Below are 20152 nucleotides of genomic sequence, written 5' to 3' on the forward strand. Positions count from 1 at the left end.
TGCTTACTAATTTTACATAGTTTATTATCTCTAATTTCATTTCAAAGTATCTTATTGTAACAAACTACACTTAGATACACCTACACACTATTAAAGTAAAATGATTAGCCCATGATCCAAGATGAGTTTTCAAAATCAAATTTAATCTGACACACATTAATTAAGTTTACTTAGGCATTAGAATAATCTATTAGTTAAGTTATGATGAGTGGGATATGCATCTAAATAACATCCATTCATCACTATAAATTAAAACATAGAAGTTGTCTTACTTAGCAAAAAGAAAAACATAGAGGTTGACTTTAGGGAACTTGAAAATCTTCACCATCTTTAGAGATGAATCACATGAATTGAGTGGTTCCCTTTGAGGTTCTGAACTCTTGGTCAAGAATCTCTTTCCAAATTTTACACGGAGAAATTAGAATTTTGTCGCCCCCAATGGACAAAGGTAACTCTTGGTCAAGAATCTCTTTCCAAATTTTACACGGAGAAATTAGAATTTTGTCGCCCCCAATGGACAAAGGTAACCTTAGTGGCCACTCTTGTAGGGAAAATAACCATATAGATGGCTGTTGCTCTAAGCAATTGCACCTCTCTCTATTAATAAATATATAATTTTTTTGTCAATTTAATTTATGTATTACATTTAAAAATCATATATATATATTTTAAATTTATAAATCAAAATATTTATATTTGTTTTCTACATGGATACATATGTCTATTTTACAGTAGAATATCTAGAATTTTAATTTAATTATAATAATTATTAAGTGGCTGGTAGGGAAATTATATTTGAGTAGTATACATAAATTAAATATTGAGAGCTATTTACAAAGTAGTTATCTCTATTTTCCCCTTTTAATTAAATTGATTAATTAAAAAGCTGTCATATAAAATTACTTATAATTTGTTTAGAGTGTAATATTAACACATAATATTCTAAAGCAACCTATTTATAAATTAAAATCTCAATGATACAACTAAGGTGAATCTAACAGTTTTTTTACATGTTTTTTTAATAAACACTCAACTTATAAATTATTTTTTTATAAATAATAATAATAAAACTATAATTTAATTATACATTTTTTAATTTTACCCAATAAAATGTATCATAAAAAAAATTTCATATTTATCATCTATAAATACTAATACTAATGATTCTTTAATAATTCATTCAATATTAATAATATCACATGGTATTGTAAAAAAGACTACCTTAAAAAACAACTACATACAAAATTTCCCCTGGTAAACTAAAAGTGAATTCAAAATTCAAAAATTGTGGTAGGGATTTCCACTGCGTCCGAGTAGACTCACGATATTTGAGAAGATACTGACGAGGCTTTTACTAAGGGTGCAACTGAGCACTTTTATCGAATGATCAACGAAATCCAACGCATATTTGAGGTATTTTACAGGCACATTCAGCATTGGGAGTCAATTTTCATTATTATCTCAAAGTTTGTGGCCCTTTTAATTAAATTTGAGCAGTTATGACCAAAATTTGAGCGAACTCGAGGGGAACGATATTGTGTCATTTTACAACAGAGCTCTTGTGGAATTTTATCCACCCTGAAACTGTGAACGAATTTCATGATGCACTCACTAAGTTAGTCTGAAACTTTGGTTTCTTAAACAGTTCACAAGTTTTCTTGAAAAAATAAAAAAAAATAAAAATCTACCTAAACAGTTCACAAGTTTTCTTGAAAAAAAAAAAAAAACAAAAAATCTACCAATTTGTATAGACTCTCTCTTTAACACCAATATAAACACAGTTTCAACAAATCTGCCTAAAATACTCTGAAGCCTTTCCAGTCAACATCTGTGGTATTTTTTTTCTTGAACGCTCTTAGGTTTTTGTTATCTGCACAAGTATTTGTGATATTTGGGTAAAGAACTCGGTTTTCAGTCGGACATTTCCAGTATTTGTTCTTATTACAGGCAAAGACGCAATGTCTGGAACCCTATGCAGAGGTAGTGCAGGAGTAGTAATGTGTCGTTACTTTTCATCTGTACGAGAATTGGATACAGCTCACGGCCGAGAATGATATCCAACTGATTTGTGAATGCGAGTACGGGTTTGGAGGTGATAAATGAAACACCTGCCTCCGAGATCAAGTGGGTTCCATTAAATATGTGGAAGACGAATGTAGTAGGCCGTAAATAGAAACGTACCATCTCTCCCACCCACCAGAGGAAACGGATCTAGGACGCTACACCGGCCAAACGTACATGATATGAATCACAAAACACATTATTATTAGATGAAAATGATATAGTGAGTGTAAGATTAGGGTAACCACATTATTACTAAAAGAAAATTATTGAATTAGGGTTTTCGTGACATCTCATCTCTCCATTTCGTACGAAGTAAATATCAAATGCTAGCCATCCATTTATAAAAAAATAATCTAAACTCTGGAATCCCTCTTTCGAAATAGGTACAGATCAGGTGGGCCAATGATAGCAACGGGCTACTAATCATTTTGAATAACATAGTTTTGGTGGGAGGAAAAGCACAAGAATTCTCACACACAAACAATAATAGGAATTGTAATTTTTTTTATTGTTCATAAAAATTTGATGATTAGAATGACTCTAATATGGAGTATTTATATTTTTACCTCTTATTTAATTAATGCTAATTTAAAACTATTTAATTATGGAAATCTTTTTTGAAATAGGTAGAGATGTGGGTGCATGATACACTTGTTAATTATGGAAATTTCTTTTGAAATATGTAGAGATGTGGGTGAATGATAGCAAATAGCTATTAAGTGATTTTGAATAATATTGAACTTGATCTTTTAATCAATGACACAATAGACTTAGTTATTGGCTTATCATGCTATTAAGTTGATGTTTATTTATCACCATAGTAATGATCTAACATGAGCCTACACAAATCAAATTGTTTGAAGTGCAAACTTCTTTAGAGTGGAAAATAAAATGTGTAATTTTTCATTTTTTATGGCATTTTTGAATACTATATATAACATATATAGGTCCAAATAAATATTTACTTATTTTTTGTTGTGATATATATATATATATATATATATATATATATATATATATATATATATATATATATATATAATTTTTTGAAATAATATATAAATAATTGTCATTAAAATATTTTAAATGTAATATAGATTGAGACATTTCATCAACTTCAATTAAATTTTTTTATTATTATTATTAATATATTTTAAAGTATATGTCAATATTAATTCATATTATTTATTGATAATCTAAGTTGAATATTTCTATACAATCTTAAATTAATTTATTTTAACAATTTTTTTCTATATATAAATATACTTCATATATGGATAAATTAATTAACATGGATCTTCAAATTATTTATATAAATTTCTTGTTGAATTTTTTTTCAAGTATAAAATTTAAGCATTCTTCTGCCATATTTTTTGTTACTAATTACTATATATATATATATATATATATATATATATATATATATATATATATATTTATAATTAATACAATTTTTCCATTTAAAACATAATTTATTTCTATTTAAAAAAAACATAAATCACTATATAATTACACATTACACCTTCTCTCATACTGTGCTATGAGCTTTTAGAATCAATAATAAAGTATGAGCTTTTAAAATCAATAATTTTATATTTTGTGTTGACAAAAATTGAAACAGACGAGCCCTACTGGAAACTTCGTGGAAACCAAACTAACATTCCATTTACACATGCTCTCATACTGTGCTATGAGCTTTTCGAATCAATAATTTTTTATTTTGTATTGACAAAAATTGAAACAGACGAGCACTACTGGAAGCTTCGTGGAAACCAAACCAGCATTCCATTGGGCGCTTAATTTATGATATTGAAGTTGGTTGATGATAAATGTGTCCATCGTATGTTATAACATATGGAATTGAAGCAATTGACAGGAAGTTAAAACAAAGTAGGTCACCATACAATTCAATACAAAATTGAAGAAGAAAATCCATGCCCAAAAGCAACCATAGTCTCGCATGCGAATATATGGAATTGAAGCAATTGACAGGAAGTTAAGAAAAGCTCGGTCACCATACAATTCAATACAAAATTGAAGGACAAAATCCATGCCCAAAAGAAATCATGTTCTCGCATGCGAATACATGGAATTGAAGTAATTGACAGGAAGTTAAAAAAAACTCGGTCACCATACAATTTAGTACAAAATTGAAGAACAATTTCAATGCCCAAAAGCAATCATATTCTCGCATGCGGAAATTGTCCGTATCGATTCAAACCTTGGAATAACTCTTATTCTCGATGTATTATATACCTTATTCTATATATCTGACAGAAACCCTTAAGTAATTCCATCTCTACCCTCAAGTAATTCAATCTGCTTCGCATCTCTATCGCCTAAATAATATTCCTCACCAAACCTCATAGATCTGCAACAAAAAAAATGGAGGAATTAGAAGCTTTCTGCTCCATGCGGTAGGGTGGAGATCCTAATTAAGTCCAGCAGTCACAGACGTGGGTTTAGCAATGAAGGTCGGATTCTCATCGCCTGCCATAATCACAATTACTCTCATGTCTTCACTGCCCTCTGAATCGTTTGACATAACCACGCCCATTTCATTCTTTCCTCCACGGACAAGCTCTACATTATGATGCTCTGATGATCTGTTATGTTCTTGACCTTCTGTAGCGCAGTCCCTCAAATAAGAGCAAGCCAGAATAATCAAAGCAAAGGCTATGAGTAAGAGCATGGCACCCACTCCGCCCAGCAGATACGGCACTGGTGACTTCGTTACCGATACATGGCCGCTTGCAGGGCTAATATCGTTTCTCATCAACATTGCCATCGCTCGACCTGCACTACCTTTCAAACGCTAATTCCTTTCATAAACAAATCCTAATTGCTGTCAGAAACATGGGCGACAATCACATGAGAAAGGGGTGATATTTATATATAACTCTAGATTACTATAATGGACTACAGTTCTATAAAGTGGGTCTCACTCGTAGATGGTGGAGAACATTTACCCAATTAACTTTGTCATTTGTTCGGGGTTGTCGGGACTCGAAGTGTTACAAACGGCATGGTGATCCACTAAATCTATGTGCCGTGTCGTGCTCGTTTACAGTCTACTCGGCAATTCACTTAGTCGGTTCTCAGCTTCACATATGACTTTAGGGCGAGGCTAACACTGCTAAAAGCGACGGCTGAGCAAACCATATATACACGCAAGGATATGTAGGATTTGTCGTCACTGAACATTTTATGATAAGTGGGGTCCAGGATGTTTCTGTTATTCGCATTTAAAATTATCAAAAGAAGACTTTGTGCCGAAGAAATGAATCGTGAGATACATTCATCTCAGAGCCGTGACGTTGAAAATAACATTTTATGAGATGGCATAGAAAGTCCCATCTCTCCATAATTACTCCGGAGCAATTGTCAATAAAAGATTACAAAAAATTGACAAAATTTCCAATACATGTATGTGGAATTTCTTTATAATATTCAGTCTGGAGCTTATTTTGAAATTGTAAATTGACAAAATTTAATTTACAAAATTTCCAATACATGTATGTGGAATTTCTTTATAATATTCAGTCTGGAGCTTATTTTGAAATTGTTTTTTATTTTGAAATTGTTTTTTATATGGGTCGATATAACACCATATAATATATAGTGTGTTTTTTTTCTCTCTCATCACCACCCGGAGTGTTATATGATATTATATCGACCCCATATCAAAAGACATTTACTATACTATAGGATACCAAATAGGAACTTCGTCTTTCTACTCTCCTTGACAGTACGAGCGTACGACAGTCGATGTGCCTGTCGAACGAGATGATCTGACGGTTGAATTGTTTAGATTACTCTAGTCAAGATAAGTATTAAAATCACGGCTAACGACTAATTTATTAGAAAACTTGGCACGGTATAATAACATAGGGTTAGTCATCATTTCTTTTGTATCTCTCTCGAAAGAGACTTTGTTTGGTATCTAAACTTTAAGAATTATCCATAAATCCAATTTGTTAGAAATGGTAAAGAGTTATTTTCATTTATTTTGCTCACATAAAAAGTAACAAAACTTCCCATAAGAATTATCCATCAATCAAATTTGTTAGAAATGCTAATGAGTTTTATGAAAACCACAATAGTGATTGAATGGATTTTTATATAATATAAAAAGTATATTTTAAATTCGAAAGAAAAACACTAAAAATAACAAAAATATAGTAATCTTTCGGAAAAAAAACAAGCAATAATTATACACTTCACTAAAAATAACAAAAATATAGTAATCTTTCGAAAAAAAAGAAGCAATAATTATACACTTAAGAAACGTTGTAAAACCAAACTAATTAACTATGTAACTCATTACTCCCATCCATAAACATTTTGAGTGATGTTATTTTGGGTTTGTTAAAGATACATCGTCATATGCATCGTGATGGAGACAACCCACAATACAAGGAGTGCTCCTTCCATGAAGAAGCACCCCACTACGATATGGTTATGTAGTTCAAATGATCATTGTGTATTGAATGAGTTAGCAACTTAATTAATTTGGTTTTATAGTTTTGTTTGCCTTAAAAAAATATGTATTTGACATTAAGTAAATAAAAAAAGCTATTCAAATATATTGAGACAATCAAATTTTCTCGTTGTAAAAGCACCATTTGTTCTTATTTTCCTGTTTTGGGTTTATTTTATTTTATTATAACTTTTCCACTTTATTTTATATTTATATTTTTTTTGTTTTGTTTGAAGGATTAAATTACACTATGCTATTACACAAAAGATGAATTAAAATATACCTTATTAGTATGCTTATTACACATTAAAAACTATTTTCACATAAGAATATAGCTTAGGGACCATTTTTTTAAAATTATTTCCATTCATTAACCCATTTACATGATAATAACTCATAAATTCATTCATTTTATATTGTTCTCACAATTTTACCAACTTAAATGAAAATAATTTATTATACTTTACCTCACATTATTCTTTGTTCACAGAAATAATTTAATAAATAGTTAATTCATTAACTATTTATTGATCTTCTAAATTTACTAATCATTGTCTGTTAATTATTTCCAACATAATTTACAAAGTCAAATTGTAATAATATAATAAATCATTTATTTATGGATTGTTTTTATTAAGGAGCTCAATAAATCATTATGTTTGACTTCTTTATGGAGTAAAGGTCATTAATCCTTATTTTTGACCTTTTCCTTTTGATCTCACAAATAATAATAAAATATCAAATCAATTATATCTTGATTTGATTTAATAAATATTTTATTACATTTGACCTCCCTAAATCTACATAGCATTTTATTATAGATAAATCATTTTTCTCCTCATTTCTCACTATCCATTTTCATCATTCAAAAACCTTGTGACTCTTATTTACTACAAGTCCTTTTTTTCACTCTTTATTTTGTGGATTGTTTTTCCCTTTCAAAAAGCAAGAACCATACTTTGTATTTATGAATAGTTATGATCTCTCCCAAGTAGCCATTCATTCAAATCTTCTCACAAGTGACACATTAATAAAGTCATTGGATCTATTGGAGCCTTCCACCCATCATATTGTTTTATCTTTTTCTCATCATTTTCTAATGTTGTTCTTGCATTTTTCATTTGTTTATCTTTTTCTCATCATTCTCTAATATTGTTCTTGCATTTTTCTTCAGATTTATAAAGAGATACATGAATATATTCAATCTAAGGTTTTTATTATAAATCGTCATAACTCTTTATTGGACTATTTGAAACCCATAGAATAAATTTTTTTCCTCGTCTTTCTTATAGAGAGACATCCAACATAGGGCCTCTACAACCCATAAAATAAAATTTTTCCTAATCTTTCTTGAAGTGAGACATCTAGCATATGGTGATTTCACTCGGGATCTAAACCGTTCAAGTGTGTCCTAGGTCGTGTGTTGTAAGATTTATACATGTTTCCTATTTTAGTAAATTTATATTCTGGTAATTATTTAGAAAAAAATATTGCTTTTTTTTTTTCAGTGCTAGTTTTTTTATGGTTAGAGGTATCAAAACACAAACATATAGTAATTTCACAAAAAATTTCAAAAAACAAAGGGCTTCGAAAACCAACACACTTATTGGATCAATTTGTGGATTATTATTACACTAAAAGGTCATCTTTTTTCATTCACCAATTTTCTTTCAAAGTTATACAATTTTCATGTTTTTTCGGGTTTTAGGCTCACTTTTTCCAATAGTATTTTAGCAAGCCTTGATGTTGTGATCTCCTAAACCTTAGGCGGAAGAAAGAACCAACTTAAGGAATTAGAGTACTTCTCCACAAAGTTATGTTTTCGGGGGTTAAATTGGTAGTTTGTTGGTTTCGCCTGGATAATCCACTATCACCTAGTTTTATAGATGTATTCACTTTCCTCTACCTTAGATCATGAAGATAAGAAAATGCCTTCTTTGATTAGTATTATTTTTAGCTTGAGGTTCTCTTCGCATCCCCCCTTCATGAGAGATATTTTTGAGGTTTATTCACAGCTGAGAACCAACGCTTCTTTGTTGTAACCTTAGAATGTTGGCTATAGGATAATAAATCAAATTTCGTATTCATTCCTGATTTTCCTTCTACTTATTCGAGCCTTATTTTTGCCCCTATTTTTCATCATGATATTTGCATGAAACCCTCATACGTTCGGTAGTGGCTTGATGATGGTGAATTTTTCTCGCTATTATGTTTCTTTATATGACATGGTTTCTTATCTCTAATTCCATTTCAAAGTATCTTGATTTCAAGTTGTACGACACTAGACTTGGAGACACCTAAACAACTCTAAAGTAAAATACTTGGTCCATGACCCCAATGTGATACTTTAAAATATAAATTACTCTAACACACATGGATTAAGTCCTCTTCGAAACCAAAATAATTGATTAGTCAGGTTAGGATCAATGCGATAGGCATTCAAATGAAATCCATTGGTCAATATGCAATGAAACATAGAGGTCAATTTTAGCGAACTTTAAATCCTTCACCATCCAATGGAAAAAACTAGTTTGTATAACAAACCCATGAAGGGTGTAGGGATAGACTTTGGATACTAGTGTTTCTTCTTGGGGTTCCCAAATCTTGGTCAAGAATCTAGGTCCAAGGTTGAGAATGGTAAGCTAAGATTCTCTCACCCCCACTAGACAAATGTAACCTTAGTGGACACTCTTATAGATAAATCAACCCTTTAAATCGTTGTTCTGTGAAGAAATTGCATCTTTCATTGATATCTCCACTTGACATTTTTGGTAGCCCCTATCATTTGATATCTAGGTTGTTTGGAAGACCATCCTAAAATAGAGTGTAGGGAATTTTGTAGGAGTACTTGATGTGCTATGCTAGAGTATTTCTCATTTGTATGATAATACCACTTGAATTAGCTAAGAATAAGCACTCATATAGGAATTCATGTTGCACATTTTTCACATAGATTTTTTTCTACTTGTTAATTTGATTCAGTTATTCATCCCTTTAGCCTTCTATATTCGAAAACAGTTATTGTGTAGATTCTATCCTAACATCATAATTCTTATCAAGAGCCATTGATGGAGATTGGGAGGTATTCAACATGATTTTTCTATTATATTACCCCTTACGCCTCCTGAATGAGTCAAGTTCCCTCACCCTACCCCAATTTTAGGTTCTAACTCCTCTAAGTCCTTTAGTCCTTCTCTTTCTTATAGTTCCACCCAACCCCAACATATTAACATGGAAAGTGTTAACACTAAAATAATGTTGGTCCCATTATTGGTGCTAATGTTGATTCTAACACGTGTCCTAATCCTTCAAACAATGTAGGACCACCTATAAGAACAAATATATCTCAACCATTTCTCCCACTCATTGCTAGCTTGAATCTAATCGATTTAAGCCGATTCATTAGTGATCATATTTTCCACAATCTAACATGAACCTAAATTCCAACAAAGCCTCCATCATATATCCCCAAGTTTGAGGGAAGCACAAGGGATGATCACACCCATCACATCCAATCATTTAATATGTGGTGTTCCTTGAACAACATCAAGTAATTTTTTGTTCACCTTCATCCATTTCAACACTTTGTAACTGATGCTATAGTAAAATGGTATATCCATCCATCCCATCACTAATTGTATTTTTACCACCGTCACTAATGTTTTCATTTCCCACTTTCAATTGTTTGTCATCATAATACGTTTATTGAGATCCTAATCTCTTATCACCAGAGCATTGTTGCGAATATAACTAACCATACTCAAGAGTGGCATAAATATCATAGCTTATCTAAATCTCAAGAATTAAATCAACAATTATTTATGGTCTGATTTTTGAAATCATTTCTTTCTTCGATCCCCAAGGATGTTTCGACAAAATTCAATAGAACTAAGGAAGATGTTATTTAGAAGGCGATAGCGCATGACTTGATATATTCCCAATTGGATTATCTACAACATGTCATCCCTAATGCCTCATTCTCCTTCCCAAGCGACGATTCAACACCAAGAGGATCCCATGTTATTGATGCCATGACTCTAACCATTTCATATCACCAACCTTACGTACTTTCTCTAGGAAGAAAGGGATATGGCTAGCCTTAGTGGGGACCAATACCTCTTACACGTATCCCCTACCTGATGCTTTTTGCATGTGTTAAGCTCCATGTTATGCCAAAAACAATAAATAAGCCCTATACATTAAGTGAATACATTTCTATTATTATATTTTTATGGATGATAGAACCTCTCATGGTCCCATTTTATAATAATTATACCCCTTCTCCTATATATATACTAAGGAAAATGAGTCTCATGATCATCAAATATTGCCTTATACATTGTATTCTTTGTAAAAGTAGGTTTTCCCCTAAAAGAGGATTGTAATTATTAGTTTCTTGTCATTTTAAGTCACAATGATCATAACATTTGGTATTAGAACTCGTAATCCTGGGTGTTTAAAACTTCAATGATATAAATAACATTATACTCAAGATATAAAGATATTTTAGTTCTTATTTTTCTCTTTTTCTCATATGTGTTTTTTATTTAATGTAGGTTTGAGTTGTTTATTTTAATTGTGTACTCTAGTTATTTATTTTAACCATGGATCCTATATTTTCATATTTGTTACTTTCACAAAATATAAATCATTAAAATTATTCATGCTTTCATATGATTGATGTGGCCTTGTTTATTTGTTGAAATAATATAAAAAATTATAATCAGGTTTAGTAGAGGGAATTCCCCTTGAGGTATTGGGAGACCACCCCTATTAACCCGAAGGGGCGGGGGGTTGGGGAGCAGGGGGGGGGGGAGGGGGATGATGGGGATTCTATGGTCGTCAAGGAATGAGTTTTCATATTGTTCTTAGTTACTAGAATAAGGGAACCAATATTTTTCTAATGTTGTTACCAGGGAATGGAGTGTCTACATTTCATTTTCCTCGTAACTGAATTAATGAGTAAGTTCATGACCTACTAGTGATGACGATAATGATGATGATGGTTAACGTCTGTTGAGACCAAACATGTGCCTAAACTTTTTTCAGGTATATATATATAGATATATATATATATATATATATATATATATATATATATATATATATATATATATATATATATATATATATATATATATATATATTTGTTCACCTCCTGACTTGTAAATTACTTATATTTTTTATTATTATTTCAATGGGTTTCTCTTCGACTCCTTTGGTATCCAAACTATCTGCTTCCCTTGTTTTCCCTATCATACCTAGTTTACTTCATGTTCTTGATCATGTTAACATTGATTATTGTAAGAAAGGTAGATTTGAAGGCGAATTAAGGTTATACAATAATGAATAAAAAATATATGTGATGGTGTTTTCATTGGTTCTGATGTCAATTCATTTGAGGCTAATTTTGGCTACTCAGAATTGGATTAGAGTGGTATTAGTGGTATCGTAATGGTTTGCTCTTTCTCTATTTTTATGTGCATTTCCCCAACAAGGTCTAGATATAAGGAGTTAAGACTTGAACTAGTTGAACCCTTGCAATATTAGCCTCGCTGACCCTGACGATCTGCCATTGCAAAAGAAAAGAAAGACGAGGAAGCAAGAGATCCTTTCAAAATGCTATTTGAAGAAGACCTCAAGTGACAAAGGTATGATATTATGGATAAATTTTCTCAGATCCTTCAACGTGTAATAGTGGGTGAAGCATCTTCATCCGTAAATCGCCTCTGAAGAATCACGCCCTTTAAAGTACAAGTGAACTTTGACATTTCTATATTTGAAGGCGAGATAGATGAAAATTTCATAAATAAATGTCTAAATTTGTTTGAAGAATATTTTTTGTCCATGATTTTTCCAATAGGGAATATATTACTTTTGCACTCCTCAAAGTTGACCCCCATGTCAAGAAGTAGTGGAAAACCTACTATGAGCAGAGGGCAGAGAGGGAACCCTCACTACTTTCAACCGAACCCTCTTGGAATTATCTTCGAGATTTCGTCAAAAAAGAATATTACCTTATTGGAAGCTATAGATATAAGTACACAAAATGGACCACACTACGATAGGGAAGGGATAATGACATGGCGAATTTCAAAAATATTTTTCATACCCTTCACAGGATTCTGAGTGCCATATGGTACTCGAGTACTGAGGATCTATGAATCGAAGGAAAGGAAAATGGACCCCCAACCTGTAGAGAAAAGGACAAAAACAAGGCAGGGTGACGAAGTAGAACCCATCAAAGTTGCAAGAAAAGAATATAATAATCAAGATAAATAAGGAAAAATTAAAGTGGGTTGAGTTTTGCAAGATTCCTACTAAGAAAACAGCTGAGTTTCATGTCAAGAATTTTCCAATGGCCAAGCTGAAGGATTAATGTTTTGACTCTAAGTCAGAACTTGATAAGTGGAATGAGAAAGGGACGCAGATTATTGATGCAAAGATGAGCACCAGCTTTTCCACCCATAAGGTCTAGATGATTGAGGCTGAAGATCCATACGAATAGGAGTGTCTCTTCAACTCACAAATGTGGCTAAAGGGGTCTCCATTGTAGTTCATTGTTGATAGTGGGAGCCAAAAGAACCTCATTTTAGCAGAGGTCATTAATCATTTGGGCCAATCGACTATGTCACACCAATAACCATACACCATTTGGTTTCTCCACTAAGGAAGAGATCTTTTATTTAGTCAAGAGTATCACCTTCCCTACAATATCAAGCCCTTCATGAATGAGGTAATGTGTGATGTTTCTCCTCTTTATGTCTATGATGTTTTAATAGGCCAACCATACTTGTGGAAATGTAATGGTGTGTATGATTTCAGGCCCCACAATATTTTTTTTACTTTGGGAAGTAAGATATACAAAATACCAAAGGTATCCCCACCTACTGCAATCACTTTGATCTCTAGTAATCAATGTGGAAAGATGATCTCCCAGACTGGGAAATTTATTTTCTTTTTTATTCATTCCCAAACTAAGGGGAAGTTCATGGCCACGTTCATGGCCTCGAGTAAGAGTTCATCCATGCAATAGAATAAGTGGATAAGATCATGGAAGAATACAAGGACATCTTCTCGTCATCCTCAAGGGTACCTTTACATTGTCAAGTCAATCATTCGATCAATCTAACTCCTCAAGCACCTCTACATAGTGGGTTGATATACTGTAGCTCTATTGTGGAAAATGAATAAATAAATAAGTAGATCCAATAGTTATTGCAAAAATGGAACATCAACTAGCATGTTTACAACATCTTGGATAAATCCAATTCCAATTATGAAAACAACATCATCAACATCTGGTGCCATATAAGTCTCTGGTGGGTGAGAATGTATGGTTGCATCTGCTAAAAGAACACCTTGCCGGAGGCCATTGGAAGTTTTGTTCACTCTGATACGGGCCCTAAACCATCACCAAGACTATGGGAGACAATTATTTCAAGCACAACATATCCGCATTCCTTGGCTTACACCTATTGTTCAATATGAACCTCCTCTGTCCATACATTCCGACATTTCTATACACATCAAACATTATCGAATAACTAACACCAACAGAGCCCATCCCAAATTTCATGGAACATGCCACAACTAATCAGATCATAAACACATAAATTAAGAACACTTGGAAATAAAGGATACAAATATATCGAGTTATCAAAGTCGGCCTACTCCTGCACCAAGGAATGTTTCTCACCACAAACGAAGTTTAGCAAATGTTTCCCCATTTCATGGAGACACTTGATGCAATGGGGACCATTCCCTCCTAAGGGGGGAGTATTAATCCAGGTGGATATTGGTGGTAACTTGCCTATTCCACTTGGAGCCTCAACGGTATTTCCTCTTAGTTTCCTAATTTCTAGCATAGTTTCTATTTTTGGCAGCTTCTCAGGTCGTAAACTTCCAGAGTTGTTTGAAGTCTAAAAAGACATTTTCAGGAAAATAGAGAGACATGAAAGTGCCAAAATTGGTTTCAAAATTATATATTTTCCTCCTCCTGAAGACATTTGAAATGAGGTATTATGATATCCAAACATAAAAAAAATGCTATAGTTATGAACACAGCAAGTTGGTGGTCCAGCTCACCCCAACGAGAGCCGCAAATGTTTGGTTCTTGATCTCGTAGGATTATGTTTTTGGTTGTTAAGGGTTTTACCTTATTTATAAATAATAAAAGGGCCTTTTATCCTCATTGTAGCATAGTTCATAAGGTATGTAGCCATGACATCTCTTCTTGGAGATAACTACCATCGCATAGACTAGTTTATTTACATTCTGCATGTAAACAATTTTTAGTATTTTTTATTAATAAATTGAATTTCAGTTTATGCTATAACTTTGTGTTTATGTTTGAATATGTATTCATTCCATTTATACATAAATATGGATTAGTATTATACCATATATTTCTACTCAACATGCATTTCTAAATGTTCCCTAGATGCATCACAAATATGATCATGGAATGTTCAAATTTTGGAGAAATAAGAAGTCATTTGTGAGTTGTGAGTGACTACATGCAAGGAAATTTTGAAGAAAGCATACTTCTACAATGCACTTATCTATACTATTCAATAAAGTGGTTAAAATTTTCATTTTCAGTTATCTAATTAACTATTTAATCTAAAGTTTATATCTATATATTTTCAATAAGGCAGCATAAGTGGAGACTTCACGTGGCCTCCCAACTCTCTTATCAACAACGGAGGAAAACACACAATTACACATTCTCACACTAGACGTGTTGCTCTGTAACTAAACTTCATGCAATTGATATTCCTGAGTATACATGATTAATTAGATCCAAAAATGCTAATAATAAGTGTGTTAATATTAGCTCAAAAATGCATGACTAACTATTCCCGAATTTAGACTTTATGTAAAATATCGATAACTATAATCTCACTAGTATTTACTCAGATTAATTATCTCTAACATTTCCCCATAATTACAACCACTATTGCCTTATGGTGTATGTCTCTTCCAGGCTTACAACACTTCACAGAAAATTTACTTCTACATGCTGGTGCAATTTGTCCTCAACACTATATTGTATAAGTTTTTAATTCCTTTTGCTAAAAACTTTATGATTTAGGTTTATCTTTTCTTGTTATTTATCATTAGCTTCACTCTAGTCTCATTCTTCAATATGTCCATGTCTTCTTTATCTTCCTCATCTACATCTTCTTGTGCATCTTCCTATACTACAACTACTATTTATTGAATCTTTCTATCAACCTCTGTAAAATAAATGATAATACCTTCATTTTATTTCATTTTTTTTCTCAGTAATATTTTGAAATGGAAATCCCCTCTTTAAGAAATGCTAATCCAACCTCATAGTAAAATACAACTTTGACTATTACATTTTCCTCACTTGTTGGTTTTGATGCAACGAAAATTTTAGCTTCATCTCCTACACACGCATCTCCATGGTCTCCTTCACATTATATATCAATATGATACTCTTCTTCCACTTATTAAGGATCTTCTATAATGTCTCCAATTACTTTTATGATATTAATATATTCTATTTCTTTTGTTACAATAGTTGCTTTATCAACAACTATGATGCCATGTAGCTTAATGTGATGCTCATTAGTGTTGGCCACACTTTTATTATATTTCATTTCTAGTCGAAGCTTGGATATTGCTAAAATATTGGGAAGAATACTTATATTCAAGCCTTGCTGAATCAGAAATAATGTTGGTGCATCATATTTTCTATCAGGTATAAGTTGATATCTTTCATCTTTTCTCATGGCTTCATAGGTTACTTGACTTAGAGATTCCTCAAACCCTTTCCACACAATATTCTATAAGTCATCTATTTCTAATCAATATGGTTCTCATCTGAATGGCCCAAAACTCATAAAATTTACATAAAAGAAGAAGGTTGTAAAAGATAAAAAATTTGCTAAGAAATACATGCTTGTAAATATCAAGAGAACTCAACAACATTTTAAATTCAAATATCGAATGAAAATCTTGTCCTTGTTAATTTCTTTCAAAATAAATTCCCTTGAGCTAATCAATAAGCCAACAAAAATTACAGATAAATATTTAAAACCTTTGTAAAAAAATGATATTATGCTTTATATGTACCTAAATTCTTCCCTAAAAGAAATATATTATTATCATTTTTAAATAAAATAATAACACTCAAAAGAAATTATTACTTAGTTTATTTTGAAGGTTGTGTAACCACATCCAAATGATTTTTGAGTTAAATAAAAATTAGAGGCCATGTTAGGATATTTTCATCAAAAACCAAACTTATATTACCACTTTTTGTGTAATTTACGTTTTATGTTTTAGACTTCAGTGAAATGCATTCTAGATGTTTGAAGGGATCATGAATCCATTAGACTTTACCTTTGGGCTAGAAGGGGACTACAGAAAATAAAAATACAAAAGGCATCAAGGTTTTAATGTTATGGACGTTATATAGACCAAAAAGGAGATAAGTTTGGCTCCCTTTAAAATTTTAATAACTTCACCTAAAGACCTAAATATTTGACATTCGTTGGAAGAGTTAGATAGTTTTAGCTAGGAAAGTGTAGATATTCATTGTTACTTGCCAAAATTAGATAATATAAAACCTAGGTGGGTTTGATATGGTCATCTCCTACAACTCCTTGCAGCTACTTTTAACGTTTTTCATAGTGGTAGCAACACTTCTTAGTAAAAATCCTCGCATAATTTAAGTTTTTCACCCTATTGTTTTAGCTCTTAAATGTTTGGTTCCTTTGAATTTCATATGAATTTTATATAAAACATGAACCTGCATGATAATATAATATTACAATAGGGTTGTTGTGTAACTTATACATCTTAGCCAGACATGCATGACCTGTTTGTAGGTGCCAAAAACAGGAAGCTAACTTACAATTACTAAAAGGTAACAAAATCTATTACCTACCACCATTCCATTTTCATATATATACTAGTGCAACCACATTATTAAAGTGGATGATATACTTTGATATGAAACATTTTCAAACTCTTAGTAATGTTGAGGAAAGTAAGGAAGGTGGAAAATAACATTTATCCACCAATTTAAACCACTTTAATAATGTGGTTACGTTATTTGATGGAAGACATGTGTGGGGAAGATTGATAGGTTGTGATAAAATATTGCTAGACATGTTCAATCTATGGTCGATGAGGATTTATTATAGTCAAGTATATGTTGACTATGGATGATCATGGTTCTTTAAATCTAACTATATTTAGCTATGATATTTTATGATTGACTATGATACATCATGGTTGTTTATGTTCAATTAAGGTTCACCATGGTTTACCATAATTAGCCATCATGACCATAGATAAAATATGGTTGACCATGGTTGACATAGTAAACCTCATAAAGCTATCAAACCTAATTATTCTTGAGAGATGCTTTATAACCTAGTTTTGGGAAAATTTTGTAATGGTGTAAATTTTTCTAAACATTTACATGTGAGTTCAATTAAGAAAAGATGAAAGCTTAAAAGTAATATAGATTCACCCATAGGTCATAAAATAGAATGTGATGTGGTGTATTGGTAAGACACTCTATAATGTGAAGGCCATTAGTTCAAAACTCTATGGGAAAATATATAGCCATATTATGGAATGGTGAGACCAAGATCATGTAAGATTCCAATCCAAATTTTTTTTTTCATGACCTCTTATCTTCTTATCTTTAGTTGCTATAATAAAGGGGTGATTATAGGCACTCTTCCCTTTTGGTCCATCGATCATTCTACCTTTACTAACTCTTTGTTAACAACCTAGTTATTGCTACACCTAGCCTTTTTCTTGCAACCCCCCCACCCCCAATCCTTTCTCTTCCTCTTTTACTAATCATATGTTGTAATAACAGTATGCTTAACTTGGTTACGATGTATGGTCAGGTGTTCATTAATAAATATTTGGTTTGATATAAGTATGAATTAGTTCTACGAGAGCATTACTTTGGGCCATCCTTGGTTTTAATTTTTAATGCCTATCATCCTTTCCTTGCTCGTGTATTATCTTGGGAGTTCCCCATGTCAATTGATCTCATCCATGTATACATGATCACATGGTCTCACATTGCTGCATTTAGCGTCACGTGACATAGATGGTGAATATTAGTTGATCCAAATTTACACAGAAATGCAACAAATTACAGAGATAACCATAAACAGAGAGATGCAGTGGAAACAATACTTCATTTCATTAATATAAAATATTGAAATATGCTTACAAACAACAATGGAAATAAACTAGCTAAGGCAATGATAGCTTATCTCTAAGAAGAGATGTGGTGGCTACATGCCTCTGAACTATGTTACAATGAGGCTTGAAGGCCTATTTATTGTTGAGAATCAATGGAAAACCCTAAATATCAAAAAACATAACCATAGAAGATGAAACACCAAACTGTGGGTCCCATTTGGGTAAACTGGTACATCAACTTCCTTGGGTCATAACATTGGCATACGATCCTCGTTTGACACACACGATATCTTGTTAGAAATATCTATCTGAGAACTACAAATTTGGGAAATGAAACATCGATCCATGTAGCTAGGATACTCCCATTTTTACCAAAAGACACTGTTTAGCACCACAAAGCGGCTCCAGAAGTTTAGGACCCGAAAAACTGCTAAAAATAATAAAATGTGCTACAATTAAGGAAATTGAAAAGCTGAAAGAAACAATGGTGGGGGTCCAAGTGGACTTGGTAGTTGGACACCAATATCCACCAAGATAATTCCTCCCCCCTTAGGAATTAATAGTCCCGATTTCATTGAGTTCCTCCATGAGATGAGGAAACTTCTATTGAACCTGGTCCCTGGTGAGTCACTTGCCCTGGTGAAGGAGTTGGCCTACTTTGACAACTCGATATAATTGGATATTATGTTGGTCAGTGTGCTTGATCTGTGTCTCCATGATCCGATTAGTTGTAGCTTGTTCTATGCAATTTGGATTTAACTCTGTGGGTGTGATTTATTCTGCAATTTCGGATGTATCTAGTAATGGTGAAAAGTATGGCCGAAGGCGATCCACATTGAACACTGGGTGCAGGTCAAGGAATGGGGGAATGCTGAGCTCAAATGCATTATCTCCCACAGCCTTGGTAATGTTTCAAGGACCATATCAGAGTGGTATGAGTTTCCGATAGGCTCCGGTAAGGTGTTCCTTTTGGAAATGCAACTAGAATTTGTTTCCCACATGAAACTTGAGTGGCCCCTGATGTTGATCATGTTGTTTCTTGTACTTGGAATTTGATTTCTCGAGAATGTCATGGACTTGCTGGTGAATATGCTGGATGTGCTCAATGAAGTTGTTTTCCTTATCTATTTCAGACAAGACATGAGCTGAATCTGTGTGAGTAGTTGCAAATGGCATGGCCACATCAATGGGACATAGTGGCTGGAATCCCAATCCCACTTGAAAAGGGTTATGGCTAGTCGAGCTGTCGAGAGTCCCACAGTAGCTATGTTGAACATAGGAGAGGCTCTCGTCCCATGTGCGTGGATGCTTTGAGTTGTACATGCGCAAAATGTGTATCATAACCATGTTGACAACCTATGTCTGGCCATCAGTTTGAGGATGGAAGGATGTGGACTT

The 20152-nt window shown here is 32.5% G+C and overlaps 1 protein-coding gene across 1 annotated transcript; it reads right to left on the reverse strand.

Annotated features, from left to right (window-relative positions):
• Positions 1 to 4060: 4060 nt before the first annotated feature.
• LOC149145475 (protein GLUTAMINE DUMPER 4-like) lies at positions 4061 to 4939 on the reverse strand. The gene has a single exon (XM_089449035.1). It carries the CDS (start codon positions 4850 to 4852, stop codon positions 4496 to 4498), a length of 357 nt encoding a protein of 118 aa, XP_089305161.1. The 5' UTR covers positions 4853 to 4939; the 3' UTR covers positions 4061 to 4495.
• Between the last annotated feature and the right edge of the window lie 15213 nt (positions 4940 to 20152).

The sequence above is a fragment of the Pinus tabuliformis genome, chromosome X, assembly GCF_031772625.1.
Source record: "Pinus tabuliformis cultivar Carrire ecotype Pingquan chromosome X, CPIR1, whole genome shotgun sequence".
In the NCBI taxonomy this organism is placed as follows: Eukaryota; Viridiplantae; Streptophyta; class Pinopsida; order Pinales; family Pinaceae; genus Pinus; species Pinus tabuliformis.

What these genes read in the sequence shown, in the direction of transcription:
- LOC149145475 (XM_089449035.1), bottom strand. Translation starts at nt 4,852, where the DNA reads ATGGCAATGTTGATGAGAAACGATATTAGCCCTGCAAGCGGCCATGTA.